Raw genomic sequence first — 27,762 nt, forward strand, 5'->3', positions numbered from 1 at the left:
CCGGGATGCCAGGTCTTGGGGAATGCCAAGGCCACAGGGCTGATAAGAGGCTACAGCCAGGACCCACCCACAGGCCTAACTCCAAGGCCACTGCTCTGTGACACTATCTTCTTCCAGCACCACTCCCTGCTACCAAACAACATTTGGGGTCCCACTCCAGCCTCCCTGAGTATAATGGACCCTTCTCATCTGTAGAAATTCCCTTGGCACCACCATTTGCAAGTTCAGATTTTATTGCCTAATAATTAGTGACATTTTCTATCCTAATTCCTCACCCCATGCACTCATCTGCTTCCCATCCTGTCCCTTTTGCCTGGCAGAGTATCACCCTGCAGATGAGCAAGGAGTACCTACGGGTCTGCTCTCCTTATCTTAGGGTGAAGATCCTGCAGTATCTGAATGGACTCCCAAAGGTACAACCCACTTCCCACGACCTCTGATGTGTGTGCACAGCTTCTGTCACTCAGAAAGGTTCTGGCACCTTCTGCATGCTGGGGACAGAGCAGAACAAACACTCCAGTGGGCGAGGGTAAGTTTTGAAAAGACACCTATAAACAAATGCCAAGGAGAACTATATATTAGACTAAAGGAACTGGTTTACTGAATACTAAGGCTGGATTCCCGGTGGCTTAGTCAGTCCTATTACTTTATCACAGACTCATCAAAGGAAGTAAAATTTAACCCCTAACTTGCTAAATGAACAAGACAATCTAAGAATGACAAAATAAAACTATGTGCTCCCCTCTGCTCTTTACAACAATATTTTCACTCCTCGCTGCTCACCTTCACCTACCTCACTTTCCTGTTCCAAAATGTACAAGGATTCTCAAAAGCTGAAATCAGAAAGCAATTTAAGATGGTCACCTGTGAACGGGGTGCTCTGAGTCCTCATGGCTTGGGGCCTGGCACAGGCCGTCTCCTCTCTCAACCCAAATGGGGAGCGCACAGGCTGGGAAGGAGCTTCGGCCATGAAAGAGTCGAAGTCCTCGTCGTCCTCCTCCTCGAGGTCCTTCTCCGGCTCTTCCTCCTCCTCCCCGGGCTTTTCCCCTTGGCCCGTCTCTCCCCTTCCTCCACGCCCCTTTGTGAGAAGCAAGGGGTCGGGCGCGGCTCCATCGGGCTGGTCCATCAGGCTCTCGGGGCCCGAGTCCAGCTCCCTGATGATCTGGTCATACTGGGCCATGAAATCCTCGCTCCCGGGGCTGACCTCGGCCGGGTCGGGGCTGTGCTCGGCCTCGGGGCCCGCGGCTGCTGACCCCGAGTCCGACTCCGGGGCGACTTCAGGCTCGCTCTCTTGCTCTGGTTCCCTGGACGCGTCTGGCAGGGGGTCAGCCCTGTCCCTCTGCTCTTCCTCCTCCGCATCGGGCTGGGGGCTGGGCAGGGGCCCGTTGTTCACTGGGGGCGGCTGCGCCTCGGGCTGGCCCTGGACTGGGGGCCCCGCGGGCTCCTGCGACCTCGCGGCGTCCTCGGCGTCCTTCTGGGCACAGAGCCGGTACACCATCACGTCGTCCTGGAAGTCCGACTCCTCGATGTAGGGGCCTCTGAAGAGCTGGATGGCGTTCCTCTTCATCTCCTGGATGTGTTTCGGGGGGTCGACGGGGGCTGGGGGGCCGGAAGTCTCCGCCTCGTCGTAAGGCCCGGGGGAGCCCACGTCAGCCCCCGAGGAGATGCCCGTGTCGTAGCTGTCGTCCCACTCCAGCTCCGTCTGGCCCCTGTCCTTGGCTGCGGCCGGCTGGGGCCCCACTGCCCCGAGGTGGGCGGCCGGGCAGGCGCTCTCCTCGGCCGCGCTCTGCAGGAAGGTGTCGGGGTCCGGGGAGTCCCCGTCGTAGAGCGCCGACCAGACGCGGCAGTCCCGCATGCAGCGCAGGATGTTGGAGTGCGCCTCCCACAGGTACTGCAGGTAGCTGACGTCCAGGGCTTTGCCGTACTCCACGATGCAGGCCGCGGGCGCAGGGGCGGGCAGGGCATGCTCCCCGGGCCCTGCAAGAGAGCAGAGAGCGGTCGGGCCGGGCCAGTGTGGCAGGAGGGGTGGGCCCACTCGGGCCAAGCCGGGTCACCAGCCACTCTAGGTCTAGAAATCTCTGACTAAATGCTTTTGGATTTTTTAAAAAAATGCCTAGATTTGAAGAAGGACAGACAATGACAGAGAATCTACTCTCTGAGAAGACAGAAATGGCCAGTCGGGTACTGGCGGTAGCCATCCAAAAACTTACTTGACACCCGTCATTAGAAAAGTAAGAAGGCTAATCAGGGCCGCCTCTAGGTTGAGAGGATTACCTGGTACACCTAATGGTACCTCCTGCAGACTGGGTAATAACTGGCGAGTTTTTACTTTGACTCTAAAGTGAAAGGAAGAACCCATAGGTTCAAGGTAACCCATGTATTTGGGAACTGGGTTTTCTGTAGAGAAACCCTGGATTTTAACTCATTCTACCTTCCTGGGGACTTTTGGGATATGGAAATGTACCATGTGGTCTCTTTAAGTCAAGTCATGCTCACTGGCCCACTCATTTTAAACTGGGAATTCTATCTTACCACATGACCACTTTTGATGTTACCAGTTCCAACCTAATTACTGAAACAGTTGTGAAAACATCTGCAATTAAGTTTCCATTTTCCCTTGAAAGGAGAAAAAGAAAGACAAGGAAAAACATATTCTACCATGTCTTCACCATCCAGATGCTGCAGTTCTTTATGACTGCTGTGGGAAGTTAGTCCTCTCCACAATCCAGCATGGTGGAGGTTACTTTCCCACTTACAGCTGGAGAAGTTGAGACTCCTAGATAGAAACACACTCCCCTAACTGGGCCAGGGCCACCATCCAAGCACAGGCAGCCCCACCCCAACCCCCACTCTTCCTTCAATGCCACACAAAGATCTGAATCTCTACCAGACTGGGTGAGGGTCGGGCCTTTACAAGTGCACATTTTCAGGTTGTTCAGGTAGAAACGATCCATTTGTACAGCTCTACTGCCAAAAGGATGGTGTTTGTCTCTTACAAACCTTAAGTAGAAGTACATCAAGGGGCTGGGGCTGTAGCTCAGTGGCAAACGCTTGCCTGCATGTGTGAGCCACTGGGTTCGATCCTTGGCACCACATAAAAATAAACAAATAAAGGCATGGTGCCCATCTACAACTACAAAACAAAATTTTAAAATACATCAAAAACTGCCACCAGCTATATTTACTGAGCACTTACTACATGCCAGTCTTTTAAGAGTTACTTTAAGTGTCTTAACTCACCTGTCCTTAGAATGATCCTTCAGGGGAGGTTCTATTTCACAGATGAGGAAAAAGGCTTAGAAGGGTTCAGTGATTTGCCCCAAAAAGTGGTAGAGCCAAGACTCAGAATCCTACCTGTGAACCACTGCCCAGTCATTACATTAGCTAACTAAATAGGTGTGTGATCCACCCATTAGAGCCTTCATCTGGTGTCCATCTGGCCACAAGAAGGGCAACTTAAACCAGAGGCCAGGGACAACTGCCAAGGTGACGACCTGGTGCTTCAGTGAACACTGATTACCAGGTGTCCGTACCCTTGTGAGCCAGAGAAGGAGCCAACCAGTGACTCACGAAGGAGCAGGATGTGCAAAACCAAGGGATATGGAATCAGAGTCTACCAGCTAACCTTGAACAAGTCAAGTCCTCTCTGAGTTTGTTCTTCATCTATAAAACAGGAACACTGCCTTCTCCAAAGCAGCAAATGGGATCACACACAATCATATGTTTAATCTGAATTTTGAGTTCTGCAGCAAGTTGAGCCACAACATCATTCTTGGAACAAACTTGCATAGTAAATTTTTTAAAAAGACATCAATTTTTAAATATGTTTTTAAGAATAACTTTGGAATGAGAAAAATATAAGATATCCACAATATTGTGCCTTACAGAAAAATATATTTAAGGTACAGCCATATAAATTGTTGATTTCTATGTATGCACTATATCTTGATTTAAAGACCAAGAATCAGTAAAACAACCTTAATTCCTAAAAACTGCACTTACATCAAATACTTGGATACTTTCTTGGTCAAGAAGCTCAGTTCTTAAACAGATGTCACCTAAGAGGACTATGGCTGGGTGGACAGAATGGCATGATGAGAGGGGATATCAGAACACTGGCTGGAAACACTTAAGTCACCTCCAGGACTGGATCATTTCCTAGTGGTCATAGGATAGGCAGAATGTTCCTGAACTGAAACCGCCGGGTGACCATTAGAGATACACAAATGTTTGTCCCCTTGTTACCAGCTGCTGCCAGAGGACCAAGGTTAATAGAGGTGGCCATTTAAATTTAACTGGTACAAAGTGAACTGTAGATGACAAACAGGACATGAGTCTTAAAACTCCTGTGGGGGAGAGCATCTAGGAGAGTCCCTTACTTGTCCGTCAGATTAATCAGACAGAGCTGACACCACAAACTGCAAGTTTTATAATAAGATATATATTTAGGAGGTGGGTGCCTGGGATTGAACTCAGGGGCACTTTACCACTGACCTACCATCCCCAGCCCTGTTTATTTTATTTGTTTTGAGACAGGGTCTCGCTGAAGTTGCTGAGGCTGGCCTAGAACTTACAGTCCTCCTTCCTCAGCCTCCCAAGTGGCTGGGCTGGGTGTGTGCCACGGCGCCCAGCGATGAGGAGACACAACTGACAAACAAGTGGGACACTGTGGGGTTCAGACGAGGGCTAGCTCCACCCTTACGACAGCCGTGGCCACACCTGTGACCCTCATTTTGTTGTAGATATCACATTTGGACTTTGCCACAAGAAGGGCCACTTAAAACAGGGGCCAGGGACAACTGCCAAGGTGATGACCCGGAGCTTCAGTGAACACTGATGACCAAGCGTCCGTACCCTTGTGAGGCAGAGAAGGAGCCAACCAGTGACTCACGAAGAAACAGGACTCTGTGTTACTCCACCTGCCTGAGGCCCCAGGCCCCAGGAGAGATGGAACGTGGCATCCTGGGTTAAAGATTGTCACTAGTGAGTTCCTACCTGAGCCATCATGCATCCACTTTGACCACAGAATATAATCCCTCTCTTGGTTCCCAAGCGTCAGTGTGATCCCGCTGGCGCAGCAGACAGGGGTCAAGGCGAGAAGCTTGGCCGCAGACACCGAGTAGCAGTCTCTTTCCTTCACAGCCCACCTCTGACTGAGCATCATGTGATTGCAGGGGATCAGATACCTGGAAAGACAGACAGAGCTGCATCAGTCCCTGCAATGCCCTGGACCCTGCTGGGACTGAGTCCCAAAGCACCGTCAGCCCTGCTGATGGCGGCCAGGATTCGTCCTCTCCCCACCCCCACCAGGCCACCAGGGCTCGCCCACCCCCTGACCAGGCTGCTCCTCCCGACAGAACCGCCCCTTGCAGGGCATCACAGACCTTCCCAACTTGACCTCCATGAGCCTCCTCCTTGCCCTTGGCCTCTGCACCACCCAAAATTCCCCTGGAGTGTGCTTTTCCTTTCTATGCCTGACAAATGCCCTGTCACCCTGCAAAGTCCAGCTCCAGGGCCACCCACCCTGAGAAGGCTCCCGGCTCTCTACTCCAGGATGGAGCCGCTCGCTCCCTTCCCTCTGCTCACTGTTGAAGCACCACTGTCGCCCGGTCCACGAGTGCTTCAGGCCTGACTCTTCAACATGATTCACTGCCAGAGCAAGGACCCGCTTCAGCCGTTTTGTCCTGCACTTCTGAAAACTTGGGCTCAGAGCAGGCAATGAAGCTGGCCAGCAACCGCTGTGTTACGGTTTAGATGTGAGGTGTCCCCCAAAGCTCACGTGGGAGACAAGGCAAGAAGGTCTGAAGTAACCCCTGATGGGAGCTCTGAGGGTGACTGGAGGCAGGTGGGTGTGGCTGAAGGAGGTGGGCATCGGGCATGGCTTTGGGGTATGTATTTTGTATTGGCGAGTGGAGTCTCTCTCTTCCTGATCAGCATGTGAGCTGCTTCCCTCTGCCACACTCTTCTGCCAGGATGTCCAGCCTCACTTCAACCCTGAGGAATGGAGCCTGCTGTCTGGATTGAGACCCCCAAATACACTTTTCCTCCTCTAATATTGTTCTGTTAGGTCTGTTAGTCACAGTTGTGAAAAAGAAAAAAAAATTAGGAAACTAGGTGATTAGGTGACTGAGAGCATCTTAGTGTGGTTATGCACCTGGAGACAATAAACTGCGCCATCTTCTCTGACGCACCTGGAGCTACTGGTGGGCTTTGTGCGTGCGTAGAAGGAAGGGTATAAGTAGCATTCTCTCTTCACAGGGACAGTCACACTGCTGACTTAAACCGAGATGGAGCACGTGGGATAAAGGACCCAAGGCCAGCCACAGCGTGAGCAGGAGCCAATCACAGAGCAGCCTGAGCTCTCAGGGGACCAGTCACAGCCTTTCCATGAGCCGGAATGGCTTCTGTTTCGGTGCTGAGCTCTAGAGAAAGAGGCTAACAAGCTGTGACTCAGGTTCCCGACTTAGGATATGTCCCAGAGCCTGCAGACTTCGAGCTGTCTCCCTCATCCGCTGAAGATCCAAATGAGGAAACTGGAGTTGATGTTAATGACCAGTCCACTGCAGAGTCCGAGTCAAGAGGAAGGCGACTGAATTCCCCTTCATGGTCCTCCTCCTCCTACAGTGAAGGTTTTAAGAATGCTTTCCAGGTATGAAGTGACAAATTTGCCGCCTAACCCTCAGCTCCTCCAAAAATCAAACTGATTCTCACAGACTCTAACTTCCTGGTGTAGCTAGGTAAAGGGGTCCTGTCCCCTGTCCCCTGTTCTCTGCCCCGACCCCCACACGTCCACACTATCACCAAACCACACCCACCCACCAGTCACTTCTGACATGGTGGCATCTATTTCCGTAAGCTCAGTTCCATGAAAGCTAAAAGCCACAAGAACAAAAAGGGAAGATGGAGGAGGACAGCGTGGGAGAGGGGGCAGGCCTGTTCTAACCCTTGGCTTCACCGGGACTCATATCTGAGCCCTACGGGAGGAGCGCTGTCACGGCAGGAAACGAAGGAGCCTTCTTCCCAAGGATTTCAGCGAATACAGATGCTCAGAGACCAAGAGTGACACAGGGGACAGAGGCATCCTCCCACCTCGGTCTCAACACAGCACAGCTGGGCCCCAGTGGGCACCCCGGAGGGTGGGCTGCTCCAGCGCGGCAGGAGGGGCCAGGATACTTGGCAGAACTAACACAAGGGTCAGAGCAGGGGGGAGCACACGGGGGGGCCGCTGGACACCAAGGTGGGAGGCAGACCTGTCTGAGACCCATGCTGGCACCCTTGCTTGGGGACCCCAAGAGGCGATGACCGATGTTTGCAGGAGGGCAAGATCTGACAAGAGATGGCAGGTGAGAGCCAAGGAAACCTGTCCTGTGGTTGCTGATGTGAATTCTTCCTTACCACAGGCTGGTGGTATTCAGATTACCCAGGATTCACTGTATCCTTATTTTGGTCATTAATTATTTATGGAATAAACTGCTTCAATGTTTTTATATACTGCAGGAACTCAATGAGTACTTGCAGCTCAAACCAAACATATTTCCTGATTTAAGTTGATATACACAGATTTCTACTGTTTGTTGGAAGTGTTAAAAAAAAAAAGGAACACTGGATCAAAGCTAATAAAGCTATTTATCAGATACCACCAGTCAGTAGCTTGAAATTGTTTTAGAATAAAGAGTTACTAGCAGTTTGCAACTTTGCAAATACATACTTGCAGGAGAAGCTAAGAATTTTCTTCTGAATAAATCAATTGAAGGGAGATCCCCTGTTGGTTAAAGAGGAGGTTCTATGAAATTGGAAATAGGGGCGTCCATTCAAATGAATAACCTCCCTAGTATTGAAGGTAGTTATTTCACAGGGTCTTTAAAATGAAGGATCCTCACAGAGGAAGGAACAGACAAACCCTACCCAACCCTCTGTCTTTCCATCACTTAGAGGGAAAAATTGGGAAAGGAATGAATGCTAGAAACTCCTAAAATGTCAAATATCAAAACAAAGTGGCTGTCCATAGCAGAAAGCTCACATAAGCACTTTGCATAGGTATCTGTCATCACTTTATCTTATTTGTATTTAAATTCAGAAAGATGTAATACTAGTCAGAGATTAATTATTGACTTTAGATGTCCAGATGACTTGAACCCATCTCCCATCACAGTAGGGAAGAAAATGTCCACATTGTCCTTTTGGTTTTTGTTAATTCCCCAACCCTGGGTCTACTTCCTTTTTCCTGGATATCACTCATTAAAATAAACCATCACTTCTGTCACGAGCCAATGACAGGAATGGTGACAAAGCTTATTGCTACACTGACGAGAAAAACAAAACAAAGCAGTGACATACAGCAAGGTGAGCAAGGTGCTTCTCCTGAGATGACAGTCACCCCAGATCGCACCATAGGCACAGAGGCACAGAGAGAGACGGCCTGGCCGCTGCTCCACTCCTCCTCCCCGGTGCCTGCCTCACTCCTGCCTTCCCCCCGCTGCACACCCCAACACCGGGAAGAGGGCAGCAGCATTCCTCAGGTGCACACGCGGCCTCTCTCCAAGCACAACAGCCACTACGGGAACCTAATGGTGATGCAGTGCACACAGGCATTTCTGGAAGGAAATGCCAACCAGGATATTCAGAAACAGCATTCAGGTGTCTAGCAATTAAATTTTCACCTAAACTGGGGAAGTTCCAGGAATACAGGGGCAAATCTGTCACCTCACTGCTTGTCAGTATTGCCTGTCTGTCCTTGGTCTATCACATGTCACTTCCAAGGAGGTGGGTGACTTCTTGGTTTTCTGCTCACTAAAATATCCTCTCCTGGGGTGTCTTATTTCCACTTGCTTTTCTGATACCCTGTCAAATAAGAGAAACTTGTATCTGTTATGAATGGAATATCACTATGAAGTGTCAATGTATAAGAGCATTTGAATTGCAATACAAAGTGACATAAGGTTATCATTTATTTATCACATAATAAATAACTTCATTAAAAAGCATTCATACAATCTTTACTGCTCTAGGGCCTCTGAGAACTCCGAGTTTGCCATGAACATTTGAAAGACAGTAATGGTAGCAAAAAAAAAAAAAAAAAAAGGATGGGTTATAAATCTATTTTTTTTATGTCCTTTAAAGTTTACATGACTAGAAGAATAGAGTTTTCATTGTTCTTGCTTTGGAGACATTCTAAATGAGAGAAGATAACTGCTTTCATGAGTTTAAGGTTAAACTTTCTAAAGAATTCCCTCCCTAAATTTGTATAATATTTCACAGCACTTTAAAATATTTTCACATGTATCACCACACGTGATCTTCACAACCTCATGAGGCAGCACATTCCAAAACCAGAACAGGTCAGAGCAAAAGAGCAGTTCAGAGGAAGGAAACCAGGAACAATGGCCTCTTGTGTGCGTCTTCTCCCTCTCTCTCTCCATGAAATCCCCCAGCAGTGCAGGAAAATTAGACATACAGGAACCAGGCTGGAGTCGTGGCTCAGTGGTACAGCACATGCCTAGCATATTTGAAGCACTGAGTTCCTTCCTCCACACCACATAAAAATAAATAAATAAAGGTTTGATGCCCACATACAACTAAAAAAAAATATTAAAAGAAATAGACGAACCATTCAATCAAGAAAACCATATCAGGACTGGGGGTGTAGCTCAGTGGCAGAGCACTTGCCTAGCAAGCAAAAGGCCCTGGTTATCCTTAGCACCACCAAAAAAAAAGAGCAACTCTATTATGGTATTATGATCTCCATCATCCTCATTAAAGAAAGAAAGAAGGAGAGAGAGGAAGAGGAGAAATGAACCAGCTCAGGTCTAGCCTTTGGTGCATTATACCATCAAGATCTGTGACAACGTGCCCTGCAGGCACTTTCTGGGAAATTACTTGTTCTTACCCTCTATGGAAATGACTAGCCCAGACTTGGACGTGTTCCTATTTCAAACATGAGCTGGTTTCTCCATCTTCATAAGGTACATGTCTTGGTCCCAGATGCGGCCTTGGCTAATGCCATCTCTGAGGACAGTTTTTAATACTACAAGCAAGGCTTTAGAAGCAGAGAAAAGGTGATCAGAGCTCACCTTGTAAAGGTCACTGAATGGCCAGCAAACAACCCTGCCATCACCTAGGCCAAAGCTGTCCTGACCCACATGGCTGACCCACAGTGGAGATGCTCTAGCCTCTGGGCAGGGGCCAGGCTTCCAGGTACACTGAAGAGCCAGCTGCTCTTCCTGCCATCAAAGAAGCAGTGTTTAAGCATTTAACATTAAAATACAAGCCAGTTCTACCCACCTAGGAGTAAAAGCCTGGTTTTTGGCAATAAGAGACTTTAAGAGGTTGCTCTTCTGGATTCCCTCCAGGCCTGGTTAAAGCTTCCATTGCGTCAGTGGAGACCCGATGGGACTCAAGTCATCCTTTCAGGACAGACTACCCAGGGCGCCACTGTATGACAGGATTTGTTCTCTGCTAATGCCTTAAGATTAGTTACTGATGACCTGATCTCAACCCTAAAAAGTTCAAAAACATTTTTTACTTAAAAATCTAATAGGCAAAACCCTCCCATAAAGCGGCCCCTCCGTGAGGCCCCCACAACACACAGCTATCAACTTTTCTGGACTCCTCATTTAACTGCTCCCTTCTCCTCTGCACCAGCTTTCGGTTGATTCTGGAGCTTATCAGGGTCTTGGAATCCTCAGGAGGTGTTGGAACAGCTCGCTGGGTCCTACCCCACAGCTTCTGATTCCGGAGAATCTGGGAGGAGACTGAGAACTTGCATTCCTGACCAGCTCCAGGGGTGCTGCTGCTGCTGCTGCTGTTCTTCCAGGATCAACCCCCCCTTAATTTTCCCGATTACCTATCTGTAAATGCTGTGACATCCACCCTAAGTGCCTTCTCCTCCGTACTCTCCACTCCAACATGACCAGTGTGAACTAAGGAAAGCCCAGGGCTACTCCCTCTTCCCTGATCTCTGCTTCATCCATCCCGACTCCGAAGGATGGGCAAGTGAGGGTCAGGAAGTCCTGTGAGGAAGGAGAAGGGGGTGACCGGCTGAGGGATGCTGGCTCTCTCTTCCATTCTAACCACAGGAAGGGAGTGTCAGCACAAACCCTGACCAACTCTCCTCAGGAGCACCTCCCAGCCCCGGCCCTCGCTCCCCTCTAGGCTTTGGGGCAACTTTCTACCTATCTCTGTTGCTGGTACTGCTGGGATGGGTCTCGCTCAAGGAGTCGATCCCCAGATTCAGGATCTGGGTTCAGAGAAGAGGAGGAAGAGCAGCATGGGGTAGCCTGGGGTGTTACAGACTTTTGCACTGGGGTGTGGGGTGGAACCCCTACACAAAAGCAGATGCTCCCCTTGGGGACTAGAGAAGAGCTTGGCTGGGCCAAGGCAAGACTTGGTGCCAATGAGTCTCCTACCTGCATCACCACATCAAGTATCTCAGTAGCAGTCTGTTCTGACTCCCAATACCCACCAGCCACTGTGAACCCTTTCCACCTGTACTGAAGGCCACCTGGGCCACCTTGAGGAGAAGTCCTGTTAGCTCAGCTGCTCCCACACCTCCCTCCCTGCAGAGTTGCACATGGAAAATGCTGATTAAATATTTATGGAATTTAATTGAAACATGATCACAGATCTGATAGTGCGTACCACTACCAAAGAAAATGCCAAATTGTATTCAACAGCTTTTCATCTTTGGGACAGTTGTTTTTAATAACAAAGATCCCTAATAAACATACTTCAGGAGAAAGAACTTCAACCACCAGCCAAAGAGCTTTCATGATACTTGTGAAAATTTCCAAATAGTCCACATGATGTTTCTAGGATCACATTTATAATAAGATGCATATACCCCCCTGTCCAAAAAAAAAAAAAAAAACTTCACAGAATAAAACTCAGATTAACCTTGGGACACAATGCAAAATTTAAATTGATGCTCTTGATGACGTTCTTCCTCAGAAGTGTTGCTCATATTTAGCTTACATTACCAAAGTAAAAATAAAATACTAATAGCATACAATTAATTTTGCTTTAAAGGGAGCCACATACACACACACACACACAAAGGTGGGGGGTAACTCACCTTAAAACTAGTTGTAGCATCACATCTTCACAATGTAAACCGATGAGAGTTCTGAACAGCGCCAGGGACACCACGCAGAGCTGGGAAGCAGTCAACACATATTCTATTTCAGAGAGTGGAATCAAAACTCTACTTCTCACAGATGGCAAATAAATCAGAATTACAAAATAAAATGCGCCCCCCCACCCCCAGCAGTGTTGACGAAAAGCACACTGCTGCCTGAGACTGGGTATCCTGGACTTGCCTACGGGAGCTGCTTAGGAAGCCAGTGCCTAGAATTACAGCACCAGGCAGAAGGAGCCTCCTGCAAAAAGGCCTATCACCAACTTATAAAGATCCAGATAAACACGCCCCTACAGCTCCCCCCACACACCTACTCCCTGCCACCTCCCTCCACCTCCCTCCACCTCATGTGGAGCTCCTTTACAGGTAATTTGTTTTCCTGGGTCATTTTCGAACATGGCATTGCTTATTTACAAGAGAGGGATCACAGAAAATTGCATGTAACCCAGACAGTTCCCTGCAGAGAATTCAGCCCCAAGCCTCGGCTCCTCCTTGGTGCAGGGGCAAATATTCTGCTTGATTCCATTTCCTACAGTGCTGAGGGTATGATGATATAGCTCCCTAATAAGTTCATTAAAAAATAACAAGAAGTCTTTCAATCTCTGACTTCCAAAAGGGAAAGATAAACTCTAGAACAGGGGAGATCTATAAAGATGCATTACAAAATCACTCTACCCTTTGAGAGTAAGCTTCCACCAGTCCGCAGGGCTATTTAAGTAATGTAGGCTCTCATTCTTTGCACAGGAGAAAAAAGAGCTTGCCTGTCTTCTAGGCATGATGGCCTTAAAACCTGGTCAATGAAATCCACTATGGTGTTATAAAAAAAAGAGCTATACTTGACCTGCCCCCAAACATCTCTTTTGCCCAGGGCAGGTCATACACTTGTAGTTAGCTGGAAGCAACATATCCTGTCCCATTCCAAGTCATTACCTGCACTGTTCCTTTACCTGCCATGCCTTTTTCTGCCTTCTCCAAGGCTAAATCCTTCTTATCCTCCAAGGCTTACTTCAGACATCACCTCCCCTTGGAAATACTCATAATTCTGCACCCAGCCCCTCCTCCTCCCAGTCTCAGGTAGTCTTCTCACCTACTGCCACAGTAACCCCTGCAAATCGCCGTCGAGGGTGTTCAGCAGAGTGCTTTATTCTTTTTATTACTGAACTGCAGGAGTTCTTTATTTATGTACAAGAATTATGCATATGTATAAAACTGCCTATCATTTTGTGGATTTATTTTCAATTTCTTGAGGGTGTCCTTGGAAGCACAGAGTTTTCATTTGATGATGTCTGGTTTATCTGTTTATTCTGTTGTTGCTCATACCTAAGAAACCACTACCAAGGCTACAAAGATTTACTCCTATGCTTTCTTTTAAGAGTTCTGTAGTTTTAGCTCTTATGTTGAGGTCTTTGATCTTTGATCTGTTTCTAGGTTGACACATGTGGTGTGAGGAAGGAATTCAACTTCACTCTTCTGCATGTCGGTATCCAATTGTCCCATCTTTGTTTATTGAAAAGACTATTTTTCCCCCACTAATTGATCTTGAAAGCCTTGTTAAAAGAAACCCATTGACCTTGAAGTTGTGAGTTTAGTTCTGAAGTCTCAATTCTATTCCATCAATCTCTTTGTCTATCCTTTTACTAATACCATGCCGTTTTGATTGCCATCATTTTGAAGGAAGCTTTGAAATCTCAAATATTTACACCGAAACTGAAACTCAATAGACATTCATGTTTCCCATCACCCAGTCCTGACCACCACTCCCCTCTCTACCTTCTGTTTCTGTGAGTTCGAATACTTGACATGCTTCAAGTGAATGGAATCATCATTCTTCTTTTGTTGATCAGCTTACTTCACTTAGTACAATATCTTTAAGATTCATCCATGTTGTAGCATCTCAACTGTTCTTTTTCCAATTTATTTTGGCTATTCTGAGTTCTTTGCATTTCCATATGAATTTTAGGATCAGCTCATCGACTTCATCCAAGAGGCCAGCTAGGAGTTTCACAGGGATGCATTACATTTGCAGATGCATCTGGGGAGTATTCCCATATCAACAATATCAAGTCTCCAGTATATGAAGACAATTTTTATAGTTGTCACAAGAATAAGTTTTATAGTTTTTTTGTGAGATTTATTCCTAAATATTTTATTCTTTATGATATTATTGTTAATAGGACTGTCTTCTTAATTGGATTTTTGGTGTGCTGAGTTCTATTAAACAGAAATAAAATTGACTTTTGTGTATTAATCTTGTATCTTCCAATCTTACTGACCTCATTATGAGTCCTAATAGCTTTCCAGTGTAGTCCTTAGTTTTTTACATAATATCATGTCATCTACAAATACAGATGATTTTACTCCCAATCTGTTTTCTTATTTACTTTTCCTGGCTATAACTTGAAGTATACAAGGAATAAAGCTGGTGAGGCAGGCTCTTATCTTGGGGGCACGCTCTCTTCACTATCAAGTACACTGTTAGTTCTGAGTCTTTCATAGATGTCCTGTATTAGATTTCATATATTCTCTTATTTCCAGTGTATTGAGTATGTTTATCATGTCAAATGTTGTGAAATGCTTTCTCTGTGTCTACTGAGATGATTACATGATTTTTTCTTTTATTCTGTTCATATGACATATTACATTAATTGATTTTCCAGTTTTATAGCAGCTTTGCAATCCTGGCTTGCTAAATCCCACTTGGTCAGAGTGTATAATGCTTTTTAAATATTCTAGGTTCTATGTGCTAGTGTTTGTTGAGAATGTCTAAATTCATAACAGGTACTAGTCTGCAATTTCCTTGTGATAACTTTAGGTTTTCAAATTGTAGACATGAGTTGGGATGTATTCCCTCCTGTTCTATTTTTGGAAGAGTGTGTCATAAATTTAGATTAATTATCCTCTGTTGTAATTTGTTAAAAACAAACCATACAACATGAAATTGAACAAATTTGTGATTTCTAAATGTACAATTCAGTAATGTTAAGTATTCAGTAATGTAAAGTATCTGTTGCACATTGTTGTGCAACAGATCTCTAAAATATTTACAATGGAACCACTGAACAGCTACCCCTCATTCACCCCCAACTCAGCTCCTGATGGCCCCATTCCACTTTCTGTTTCTATAAAGTCTGACTGCTTTACATACCACAGATGAATAGAATCATGTGGGTTCTCCTTTGTTGACTGGCTTCTTTCACTTAGTATAATATCCTCAGGTATCACCCTCAGCTTAATATCATCCATGTTGCAGCATCTCAAAGTGAATTCTCCTTTCCATTGCGATTTTTTGGTTTGATCTACTAGTTATTTAGGAGTTTGCTATTTAATTTCTATATATTGGGGATTTTTTTATTTCAATCCGTTTTGATCAGAGAACATACTTTGCATAATTCCAATCCTTCGCGATCCACTGAAGCTTTTTATTTTTTAAAATTTTTCAAAATAACTGGAACACTGAGGCTTTTCTTATGACAGAGCTTATGGTCTATCTTGAAGAATGCTCTATGCACATTGGGGAATAATGTGTATTCTGCCATTAGGTGGAATCATAAATGAATATTTTCTCTAGTGTAACATCTTAATTTCTTTAACGATCTTTTCACTATATTTTGTATTATTAGTAGTTGCTCTAGTTCTTCTAATATGCTTAAATTTATCAGACTCTACTTTAGGTTTATGCTAAATTAGTTCCAGTGAAATATAGAAATATTGCTCCCACCTGGCTCTATTCCTCTTCCCCTCTTTGTGATATTGCTGTTAACACATTACATCTATATGTTACAAACTCAAAGATACATTGTTCGATTATTATTGTTTTAAAACAATAATTACAACTATTGGAGAGTGGGTTATGATAGGTGGCAGTAATAGCAATAGCAGGATTTTCAAAGGGAATCGGGGCTCCAAACTAAAGAGTGACCACCTAGCTGGTTATGGTGGCACACACCTGTAATCCCAGTGACTCAGGAGGCTGAGGCAGGAGAATTGCAAGTTTGAGGCCAGCCTCAGCAACTTAGCCAGATCTTCAGCAATTTAGAAACCCTATCTTAAAATTTAAAAAACAACAACAACAACAAAAAAAAAAAAATTTAAAAGCACTGGGGATATAACTCAGTGGTGAAATGACCCTGGGTTCCCAACTTCTCAGACTTTCACTTCAAAATATGCACGGAAAGAAATATGATCTCTAACATCCAGACTTGACACTGGTTCCTTGGTTTTACCTGGACTTAAGGTCTTATGTTCTCCAGAATCCTGCCCTTTGAGAAGTACCTTCTGCTAATTCTACAGAAGAGCTAACTCAGACAAACCGAGAAAGATCTCCTGTGAAAAACAGTGAGTGGGAGGGCTCTTAATAGAGTAATAAATCCAATTCATCTCTATACAATTAAAAAGAAGGTAATGGATGTGAGAGAAAAAGAAAAGAAGGGTGGGGGAAGACTAGGGAAGGAAAGAAGAGAGAATATTCATAATTTCATTACCAAAACAAACTCTCCTGGAATCCAAGTGACCAGTTCCCTTCCTCCTGGGCTCCCCTTACCCGAAATGGGGTGTTGATTCGGCTGGTGAGAGTGTCTAGAATGTGGACATTCTCGTGCTGGTGCAGCAGGATAAACCGGAGGAAGATCTCAAGCAGTGCTGGCTCGGAGATGCTGCGCAGGAAAAGGTCCAGGTAGGCGGTCGTGGTCATGACCTCCTCCACAGTCACCTGGGACAGAAGAGAGTGAGCACAGGTGAGTGCCTCTCCATGCTGAGACACTGCCTCCCCAAACCCAGCACTGGCCACTGCAGGACAGGCCAGACAAAGGTGCCCACCACCTACTCACATGGCAGAACACCTCAGGCTGCCTCCAAGCTTCAATTCAATGAAAAAAAAAGTGGAAAGAAGCAATTCAAGTGTTATGAAAACTCTACTCATCAGATTCGGTTCAAATACGTGTAATCAAAAATGGGGAAAAAAGATTATGAAAAGTATTTACATGGTTAGTAAAGGGTTAATCAGAAAGTCTGATGTAACTTGTTTCATTATTAGTCATGCAATAAATATCTACTGGGATCTACTATGTAAAAGCAGCTGGAAACATGGAACATATTTTATGTCCAGGAACATGGACCATAACAAACAAAATGATAATACAATAAAGTGCAAAGGAGAGGTACCAAGTGCTACAGATGTTCAAACATGTTTCTGGACAGTTTCAAATCAACTTTTTACAGTATTATTACAAAGTACTACAAGCACTTACTATTTAATACACTAACTGTGACTTTTTATAATACAAATTAATATGTTCTAACCTATATGATTTTCCCCATGCAGTAAAATGTCAATCTCTCAGTGAATAAGACTCTGAAGAGTTTAGTTTTTCAAAGAACTGAAGATATCATGCTTGAAGCATCAAAATCTGAACCTTAAACATTTTGATTGGGGCCAGATGCTGTGGCACATGCCTGTATTCCCAGCGGCTCTGGAGGCTGCAGCAGGAGGATCATGGTTCAAAGCCAGTCTCCGCAACTTAGCAAGACCCTAAGCAACTCGGTGAGACCCTGTCTCTAAATAAAACACAAAATAGGGTGGGAGATGAGGCTCAATGGTTAAGTGCCCCTGGGTTCAATCCCTGGTACAAAAAAAAATTTTTTTGGGAAATTTTTTAAGGAGCACATGCTTCTTTATTCTCCTAAAAATGTGACGTAACATATGTCTTAATGACTAGCAGTCACTGCCAGGGTCATCACTTGCTCTACTTGGGTACAGAAACATCCAGATTCAAATGCAAGAAAATCACCAAAGAAATGGTTTGAGCTTTCAGATTCCAAAAGGCACACCCTGGAAATCTTAGAAAGCTCCCTGCCGTCCCAATGGACTTGATTCCAAATGAAACAGAGGGTAATACTTTTTGAGGGATTATATCATCTCTTTTCTGGTTTATCTTCTTTCTTCCTCCCTTTAAAAGCGGTAGCTATCACTTTATTATACTATCACTGTGCTTTTCCTTTTATACTACATTCCTCTTCCACTTTTAATTCTCAGCTTTCAAAACCCACAGATGAGTTTAGAAACCAGATGTCCAGAGCTGCTAGATACGTTTAGATAGGCCCTGAGTGATGCATCTGTGCGTAAACGCTTGGCGCTATCTATTTTGGCTGTTCAAGTTACTTTTTTAAACGTTCTTGGTGTTCAGCTGTTCTAGAAAGATGAGTCCAGGTGGATAAGATATTACCAAATCAGCAGTCTGCTTTCTTTATTCTAAACAAGGCATGCTCATGAAGTCCATTTGTATTTGCTCTTCTAGAATCTACTCAAACTCACATGGCAGTTCCCTAAGTGGCCTGGGCAAAGCCCCAGAGTACAGCCTTTCCCCAGGTCGGCACCACCAGTGGGAGCCTCAAAATTCAACATGCCATGCTCATCTGACTGTCTTGAAAGGGCTCCCTGTAGCCCAAACACACCTGTGGAAACAGGGAAGCATCAAGCACTTGGCAGGTGCCCACACTGAGAGGAGTGCTTCTCCTAGACTGCTCCTGCTCCTCCAACAAACTGCTTCTACCCATGCGATTCCTATGTGCGTGGCACTTCTAATGCTGTCCCAGGACACACTGTGTCTTTTTCTTCATTACTCCAGTCCCGTGTCCAAACCTGGTATACAGTCAGTACTTACTCCTGAGTGAACAATAGCCCCTAAGGATCTAGTGATTTACATTTGCCAGAGTTGAGCTTATCTTTAAATTCTTACTTATTTTCTATGTGTATCCTGACAGCCCAGAAAACTAAGGACTTTTTGGGGGGGGGGAAGTTGCTGGGGATTGAACACAGGGCAAGTGCGAGGTAAGCACTCTGCCACTGACTCCCAGCCCAAAAAACTTTCTTTTATAAATAACTCTAAAATAATGGGTGTCATGAAGCATACCTAGGGGCAAATGAACCCAACCACTCCAAACATGTAGTCCCATTAGCTCACATCCACTTGACTACTGCAACCTTGGGCTGCTCAGCAGAAACTTAATCCAAAATGATTTAGGCAGAAGTCTAATTTCCTAGTGAGCCTGATCACTAGAAAAAAAAGTACAACTGTATAATCCTTCCAAATAGGCCACGTGTGCAGTTCTTTAATACCATAGTTTCAACTTAACTACTGACACAGCTGAACTGACATGTCACACAGAATTCAAGGAGCTGCTTTTGTACCAATCATGCATCATCAGATTTTCCCCCTTAAGTTACACATGACCTTAATAAGCTCAAAAGCCCAGCAATAAACTCCTTAGAACATAAGCCCCAGTCTTGGGGGGCTAACATGAAAGGAGGGCATTAAACAGCTATTGTTTACTACTCTTAGGCTGAATAAATGGAAGATTTGATTTCTTTTTAGAAATCAAAGCTGTCATTAATAAGCTAAGAGGATTTAAGGGAGCACTTGGAGGAGCAGGGTTTACATAACAGGCTATAAATATTAAAGACCCAATTTCACTAAGTATCAAGTTGCAAACTCTTTATAAATCAAGGTCACACTCACCTTAAACTAGTACTCTAACCAGGAAAATCTGGTTCCCTTCCCATCTCTTCTCCCCACCATGTCCTGGGAGCCTTCAGAAGCCTTTTATCCAGGAAAATCTTCTCCTGCCCCATTATCTTACTTTCAGAAACTTTTTCTAATCCCTCCCAATAGGCAACCTCCTGAACAAGGATGAGACCAGGGCCTGAGTGTGATCACTTGAGAGCTGACGAGAAACCACCAGAGGAAAGATGCTCTGCTGTGCAGAATGTAACTCGGAATCCTCCACGACGGCCCTGACGTGGCAGGAGCCAGACAGGAAGACAGCAGACCTCGTGCTCCAGGGACAAAGGACACTGAGTGTGAGTGTAGGGAAGACCATGTCTCACAGATGACCCCAACGTCCACTGACTGGTTCCCCACGAACTGCAGTTAGGTATGAGTTTACACAGAAACCGCACCTTAGCACCACATCACATCAGTAATAAAGTTTAAGTTTACGAATGTTACTTCATACCAACAGCGGACCACAATGACCAAAAGGGCCTAAAGAAAACTGGGTTGCCTCAAATAACTGTCCTTGGCAAGATAAGGACAATTAGACCTTCAGAACCCATCTGTGTGGGCACTCTGATGTGCCTACTTTTCAGACCAAGTTCGAGAAGAGGTCTCTGACTTAGGTACCTGATTTTATCAGTCAAGTCCAATTTCCATCCATCCTTTGAAATAAAATCTTCACCCATTTTCTCTGACCTCCTCCAGCCCTTGTCTGGGTCCCTCTTCATGCCAGGTGCCTTTGCTAATCTCCTAAATAGGTGCTTTTGAAAGGACAGTTTCACACCCAAGAGTAGGTGAGTGGATTCAATGTATTATTGGTTCACTAACAGTTTAGACTAGATTCAAACAGAAAATGTTAATATACACTGATTGTAGTAAGAGCAAGTGCTGTTTTGTGAAACATTTGCACATATATTTTGTTGGAAATACATAAAATTCAGTATCATTTATATGTGCTTTGCTCATATTTCCAGTAAATATATATATATATATGTATATGCACAGATCAATACATGTACATATGAAAATGCACAAAACACATTTCTGACCACAAGGAGTCGAGAACATCTGGCACAATTCCCATTCTATCACCCACCAGCTTGTCCCCAGGTCCTATCCTCCAGGATATAACCCAACATGCTCTGGCCTGGAAGAAGTGCACACATGGTCGATATCAGTCCTCCGAACAGGATATCAACTGAGTTTTCAGTCAACTTAACTCCTTTTTATCTTTGCCTAAGAACTCCAAGTGTATCTTTTTTATTAGAATTTCAAGTTTTTCATAAATGGACAGTTTGTTTTCTTTTTTAAAAGGAGATGGGTGGAGGAGGTGACACCATGTGTCATGTTCCACTTCTATAAAATCAAAACTCTATAAAAAAAAAAAAAATTAAGGCCAGACCCAGGCGCAGCCATCATGCCCACAATTGCAGCAGCACATTAACTTAATGCGTAGGAGTGAAATTGAGCATACAGACACCCTGACCTTTCTGTAATCAGCTCTAGTTGGGCAACTCCATTTGCATCTAAATTAGCACCAGAATCCTCCCTATAATGGCTGGTTTATGTGTGTCCTGGAAAATAAATTTCCCACCTGCTAATTGTTTTTCGGTGATCCAGTCACATTGCAGCAAACAGATGGATCCTACCTTCTGTCACTCAGGTAGGTGGCAGGCAGTGGGGTTGGGTGACTGTGGCACCCTCTCCAAGTTAGAAGCCACCTTTCCTTGGCTTTTCTTTTGATGTCAGAGGAGAAAACTAGCTAACGGCTGGTTCTGGTGGGTCACCTATGAGTCCTTACCCCTAGTGGCTTCAACCAAAGTGAGGAAACAGGTGAGACCTAGGAGAACATGGCTCACGCACAGCAGCAGAGGGGAAAGGAATGCTGGGGCTGGACGGGCCAAGACAGGGGTGAGCGGGTCTGCACAGAGAGGATGGGGTGCAAGCCCAAGGCTGGTCCACCCACGCAGGCAAGGGCAGCAGCTTGAGGGACTCCAAGGACACCGATCGCCCACAGAACTTTCAAGTACAGAAAGGGAAGGCGCAGACGCCCTGGCTCTCAGTGGGCAGCCCCTCAGTTCCAGCCAAAAACTCAGGACAGAAAACGTTCAATCATTCAAGGTCTGAAAATAGTCTGCGTTGATGATTCAGGCTCCCTCCCTCCAGGCCCCCTCATGCTTCCCTTCTGCTCCTGGACCTCAAGGCCACAGACTACTGATGCCACCGCCAGAGGCAGGCTGGGGAGGTGAGTGGAGGTGACATTCAAAGTCAGTAAGTTTGGAAGTTTGGTTATTTATTCCCGAAATATCTGAGAACGGAGGAAATGAAAATGAAGGCTACACTGAGGACTTGGGCAACATAAATTGAAAACATACAGTGAAAATAAAGCCAGCGTCTGTCCCTGTCCCTGCATTTCTTCAAAGCATCTGTGATACATCAAACACGGAAGTATAACAAACTATACCTTCAGGGAAAAAAGGGCAACAGGGAACAAATGGCTTTTCAGGGCCCTTCCAGCCCCTGTGTGGAGAAGCCCCTCTCCATCTTCCCAGTGGAAAGTGGGGCTGGGGGTGACCAGGGGGGAACCCGGCATTAGAGACACAGGGGGTGGGGGGCACAGTGCCACCCTTTGTGCCGCAGCAATGGTGGCCTTCCTGGACCAGGAGGCTTCCTCACCAAGCGCATGCTCTCCATGACTGCGGCTGGCCCAAGTGTGAGGTGTGTGAATTAACACTGTTCCTACACACCACCCTCCCCAAAGGACACTCCTATAACTTGGGTTTGACTTTTGTAGTTTCCCATTTTGTTCTCTGTAGAGATGGTTTTGCCATGAGTATTGTCAATTGTTACAGATGCTATTCCTTTGGGGGTTCTTAGCTTTTACACTTCCTGGCAATGGGAAGGTACCAGGGATGGCGCGCTTCAACAGACATTCGTCAAGCCCATGTGAAAGCTCTGTGTTATATGCCGGGGACAGACAGGCAGTTCTGAGTGCTTTGCTGTTGTATGCAGAAGCCAAAAGCAGTGTGAAATTCCAACATCTAAACCTCAAGAGTTCTATCCTGGGGTTATGGAGTGATGTTAGCCTTTCAGAGAATACTGCTGTCAGCACTGAGTAGAAAAGGAGATTTGGGAGGAAACAGGGAGTGGAAGATAGGAGAGTGTGGTTTTCAGAAAAGAACACAAGCTTTGTAGCTAGACAGACTCAAGTTCAAGTCCTAACATTCATTACCTGCATGATCTTGATTGTGTCATTTAATCTATCTGGGCCTGCTTCCTCCTCTGTAAAATGAATAGTCCACTATCTTTCAGAGTATTGAGAGGATTAAAGACAATAGGCATAAATTTCAATACAAAGAGTCTCAGTAAAAGATGACTATTATTTTCTGTTTGAGGGCATAAGTTTAAAATATGCCCAATTGGGGCAAAAAATGACAAATGTAATCTGTGTCTGTCTGTTCATATTTGGGAAGATGTACAACAGCTCTTATAAAAAATGAGCTTTTTTATTTCCACTCCTCTCCCCCACTTCCTCTCAAGCATTTTTCAGAATTAGGAGTATTATGGTTTGGATATGAGGTGTGTCCCCCAAAAGCTCACGTGTGAATCAAGGCAAGATGGTTCAGAGGAGAAATGAATGGGTTGTAAGAGTCTTAACCCAATCAGTTATTTAATCCCCTGATAGGATTAACTGAGTGGTAACTGAAGTGGTGGGGTGTGGCTGGAGAAGATGGGAATTGGGGTGTGGCTTTCTGTATATACATATTGTATCTGGAGGGTGGAGTCTTTCTCTGCTTTCTGATCCTCATGTGAGTTAGTTCTCTCTGCCACACTCTTCTGCCATTATGTCCTGCCTTACTTTGAGCACCAAGGAATGGAGTTGCCCTCTTATGGACTGACACCTCCAAACCATGAGCCCTCAAATAAACTTTTCCTCCTTTAAAATTGTTCTGGTCAGATCCTTTAGTCACAGCAGCGAAATAGCTGACTAAAACAAAGAGATGCTAACATGGTCACAGGAAACAGGCTGAGACAGTCCCAAGGAATAAGTGTGTCCTAGAACAAGCTGGAGTTAGAGGGGACACAGGAACCCTCTAAAACATTTCTTCTTCTATATTTGCCAGTGTGGGCCCATTTAGACCTTGCTATACCCCCATCAGGTCCAGCTGACCAATATTTGAGAGCAGAAATACAGCTGTCATTGCCAGCAATCATGGCCTGATGTCCACAGGGTCCACACTGCAACCACAGCTGGCCAAGCTGAAGGGGCACTGCTCTCTTATATTTTTGTCTCTTGTCCATCAAAAACCACTCTCTCTCTCTCTCTCTGAATAGTGAACAAAGGGCTACAGCTTCCTTTTCTGCAGTTGGTATGAATCATGTGTATCCTATGACTTGATTATAACTCATCAAAGTACAATCAAATATATGATCCATTGTATTTGAACATCATCCAATACAGTTTAGCTATAGAAATACCCAAAATATTACATATGAGATTATTTCTAAGCATGGCTCTGAGGTCCAGATTAACAAAGAAGTTTGAGTGTATTTTAGCTCAAAAGGAAAGATCTGAGTATTACAAAGGTCACTTGATTCCCCCTTTCCCATTTACTAACTGTTCCAGAAAGCTTCGTTTTGATTCAAACGTCCTAGTTGCAATGTGAAAAACAATAAAAACAGCAAATCCTTGACAATTGTTGAGCACCTGCTGTTTATTTAGGGGCTCTGCTAAGCATACTGTTTTGGGGCTTTGAGACCACACAATCTGATGGGAACTGATTCTAGATGAACGGAGCAGGAAGGATCCTAACTGAAAGGGCAGGGGGCAAGCTCACAGAATCACCCCAGGCTGGGACCGGCTCAGAGAGGAAAGCAGTTCTGAGGCCAGACAGCTGGGACACAGGCACCCATGCAGCCTCCTCTAAACTCAGAGCAGCTCACGGGCTTCTTGTGGCAACACAGCTCAGGAGTAGCTCAAAGTCTTTTGAATCAGAAGAATCATTCCCCATTACAAAAGGAAATTCCACCTGCTGCCTTTCAACTGCGCTTTGCCTTGCCCTCCTCCCCTCAAGGAATGGTGATGGAGAAATGCTACTCCCCAAAGTCAACTAGCTTTCTTTCTTTCTTCCTGTATATGTAATGTATGTATTTAGTATTCGGGATTGAACCCAGAAGTACTTTACCACTGAGCACCCACTGAGTCCTTTTTATTTTTTAGATAGGGTCTCCCTAAATTACTGAGGCTAGCCTCAAACTTGCAATCTCTTGTATCTGCCTCCCAAATCACTGGGATTACAAGGATGCACCACTGCACCTGACTCAACTTTCTTTCCTATTCTGGAATTCTTATTAAACCCCTTAGCTTCCAAAGTCTAGGCTAAGTCAATTCTCTTTCTCAGTTTTCTTAATGCTTTTAAGATTGTAAATTTTTTTCAGAAACTGCATCTGACCTATAGTGAGTTCTCAAAGGATCTGATGTACCATCAAGACACTCAAAGAACAATCAATAAATGTGTTAAGATGGAAATCAGTAGCCCTGTTACTAGGGGGAAAAAAAACACTTGGTTTTCATGTTGGGGGATGCCTTCATTAGCAGGGCAGTTAGTCAATCTGATAATACTTAAACAACAGAGGAAATTTTCTATTTATAGAATATAACTCTATGCAAAATAAAAAGCTTAACTCATGCCACAGTCTTGAATTATGGCAACCTGGAAAAAAGATCCACTGGGAAAAAAGACATGCTTCTGTGGCTTCCTCCATTCCTCTTTCTAATGAATGAGAAGTCCTATTGAATTCAGACGAGAAGGACTTTCAAGCCAACCCTAGAGAGGAAACAGTTATGGGCCAGAGTCTCCAACAGCAAGTCCCTAGGCGGAAAGGTGGTGTCTCATGCCTGCTGCTTTACCCCCAGCAACTCAGTCAGCCTCTGGACTAAATGCAGCATCCAGAGATGGAATTTTAAATTCAGACCGGCCTTCCTAGATAGCAAAAGTATAACGAAAGCAAGTTCTGATGATAAAAGACTGTTTTCACTCCTGGATTATGTTCCATGAGCCACAGAAAGACCTCAACACAATGAGAAGACAGAAAACAGGCAGGTGTCTGCCCAACAAATTCAACAATTCTAGTCATTGTGGTCATTTTTCTCTGTTATCCCAAACCTGCTGATCGTCTGGCATTGGCTAATCACAGAAGAGCCCTGTCAGAAAGCAAGTCCAACACGGAAATGAGGAAAGGGGGGCCCTTCAAGTTAGTGTGGGGCGAGGGAAAATTAGAGGAGGAAGGGAGAATAACAGGCTTAACTCCTTTTTCGTTTTCCTTGCTTTTTGGTTTTCTTATGACTACCTGAAGAAAACTTGCAGGGCATTTGTTGGTGATAAATTTTTAATGTTCTCTTAGGAGAGTACAGGGAGAGAATAAGGGATTCACACCAACTTTCAGACCAGATCTCCCTCCTCTCTCTACACTTGTTTCCGAGGCAAATACCACCTGGCTTCCTTAGATAAGGTGGGGTTTTGTGTGAGTTTCTTAATTTTTTTTTAAATTTCTCTGTGTGTCGGGAGGGTGGGGCCTTCCCTATCTTTTCATAGTCCTGATACTTAAGAACTGAATCCTTTGGTACAGCATTATCTCCCTCATGCACTTGTTGAAATTTTTTTTAAAAAGAAAGAAATCTCATTTCCCACTTCAAATCAAAAGTAAATGTAAGCTTAATTTATAACCCTAATTTCCTCTCCTACAATGGGAAAGAAGTGACATGTGGCATTGCAGAGAGGTCAGAGAGGAGGCCGTGCAGCACTGGGCCAAGCGCTACACATTCTGCCTATGTGGTGTGGTAACACCCTGAATGCCCTTCTGTCACCTGCCTTCTACAACATGAAAAATTATAAAACTAGGTGAGACGAGCTGTACTAGGAGAAGGGGCAGAATCAGGCATGGTGAGAGTCAACACTCATGACCATCTCTAGGCTTCCTGAGAGCTTGCCTCTGAGCCAAGGCCAGCCCATGTAGGGCTTTCCACATGTTAGTAAAAGAGTAGCCCCTAGGCCCCCGGTTCGATAAGCAAATGACTTAGCTTAAGCAGAAGGTGACTTCTGCCAATTAAATAAAGGTTCCCCTTTCCTAAGGGAGGACACAGTCCCATGCCAGGGCACAAAGTCTGGCAAGAGAAATGTGAACTCCATCTCTTCTATTCGCAACCTCAGCAGGTGCTGCAGGACTCCATGCAGGGCCTCCAAGCCTTTCCAAGGATTAGAAAAGAAACTTCCCACTTCCCATCAAGGAAACAAAACCTGATCAACATGTAAGAAGCCCTGAGGTCTGTGGCAGGCACGATTCAATGTCTTCCCAGTATTCGTTCTCCTGTCCTTCCTTAAAAAGAAACTTTGACTTGATAGCGTAAAAACAAAACCAAAAAAATACTTGCTTTGTCTCTATATGTGGCTGTCCATGTCCTGGCCACAACTTAAACAGAAGTGATGTGTGGAGCTGGGAAGGACCATTCAGGGGGTTTTCCCTACAGCTAACCCTTGTGCAAGCCAACAGGGGGTTTCCCTGAAAACAGTAAGTAAATTTTAACAGAGATCTCCTCCCCCACCTTTAGAGCAGTGCCTGGATATAATGGGTATTCAAAATGTCTGCTGAATGAATTCATTAATAAATGAAGTTTCATAATAAGAGCAGCTAATATGTGCAGTTCATAATAAAGCAGAAGTGGAATGTGAAGATCAATCCAGCAACCATTCTCAATACCCCTCCCAGCACAGCAATGGGGTTTCCAAACTTCTTGTAACCATGATTCATCATCAGAAATAAACTTAACGGTAAAACACAATACTCTCCAGTATGAAGTACAGTACATCTGATACTTCTATTTTATTCTATTTTAAGTGCTAATTGTTATCTGCCAAATTGACTCCCTAATTCATTATTAACATGATGACTATTTGAAGACACTGCTTAAGCTTATATACAATTACACGGATTATATATACATCAATTTTGCTAAATAAGAGTCAATGTCAACAGTTCATATTTTAATTAAAAATCTTAAATTTTTATAATGAAACCACC

General features: G+C 44.8%; 1 protein-coding gene across 5 annotated transcripts in view; it reads right to left on the minus strand.

The window, feature by feature from the left end:
- Fhip1a (FHF complex subunit HOOK interacting protein 1A) overlaps positions 1–27,762 on the minus strand; it is a 241,577-nt gene that overhangs the window by 21,283 nt on the left and 192,532 nt on the right. For all 5 annotated transcript variants that reach the window (XM_076865272.2, XM_076865274.2, XM_076865273.2 and 2 more), the window contains 4 exons: positions 16,674–16,841; positions 12,071–12,150; positions 4,996–5,186; positions 865–1,977 (listed from right to left, as the gene is read on the minus strand). In XM_076865272.2, coding sequence (XP_076721387.2) covers positions 865–1,977; positions 4,996–5,186; positions 12,071–12,150; positions 16,674–16,841 — 1,552 coding nt within the window. The remainder of the gene's footprint in view (positions 1–864; positions 1,978–4,995; positions 5,187–12,070; positions 12,151–16,673; positions 16,842–27,762) is intronic.

The sequence above is a fragment of the Callospermophilus lateralis genome, chromosome 8 (assembly GCF_048772815.1).
Source record: "Callospermophilus lateralis isolate mCalLat2 chromosome 8, mCalLat2.hap1, whole genome shotgun sequence".
NCBI lineage: Eukaryota > Metazoa > Chordata > Mammalia > Rodentia > Sciuridae > Callospermophilus > Callospermophilus lateralis.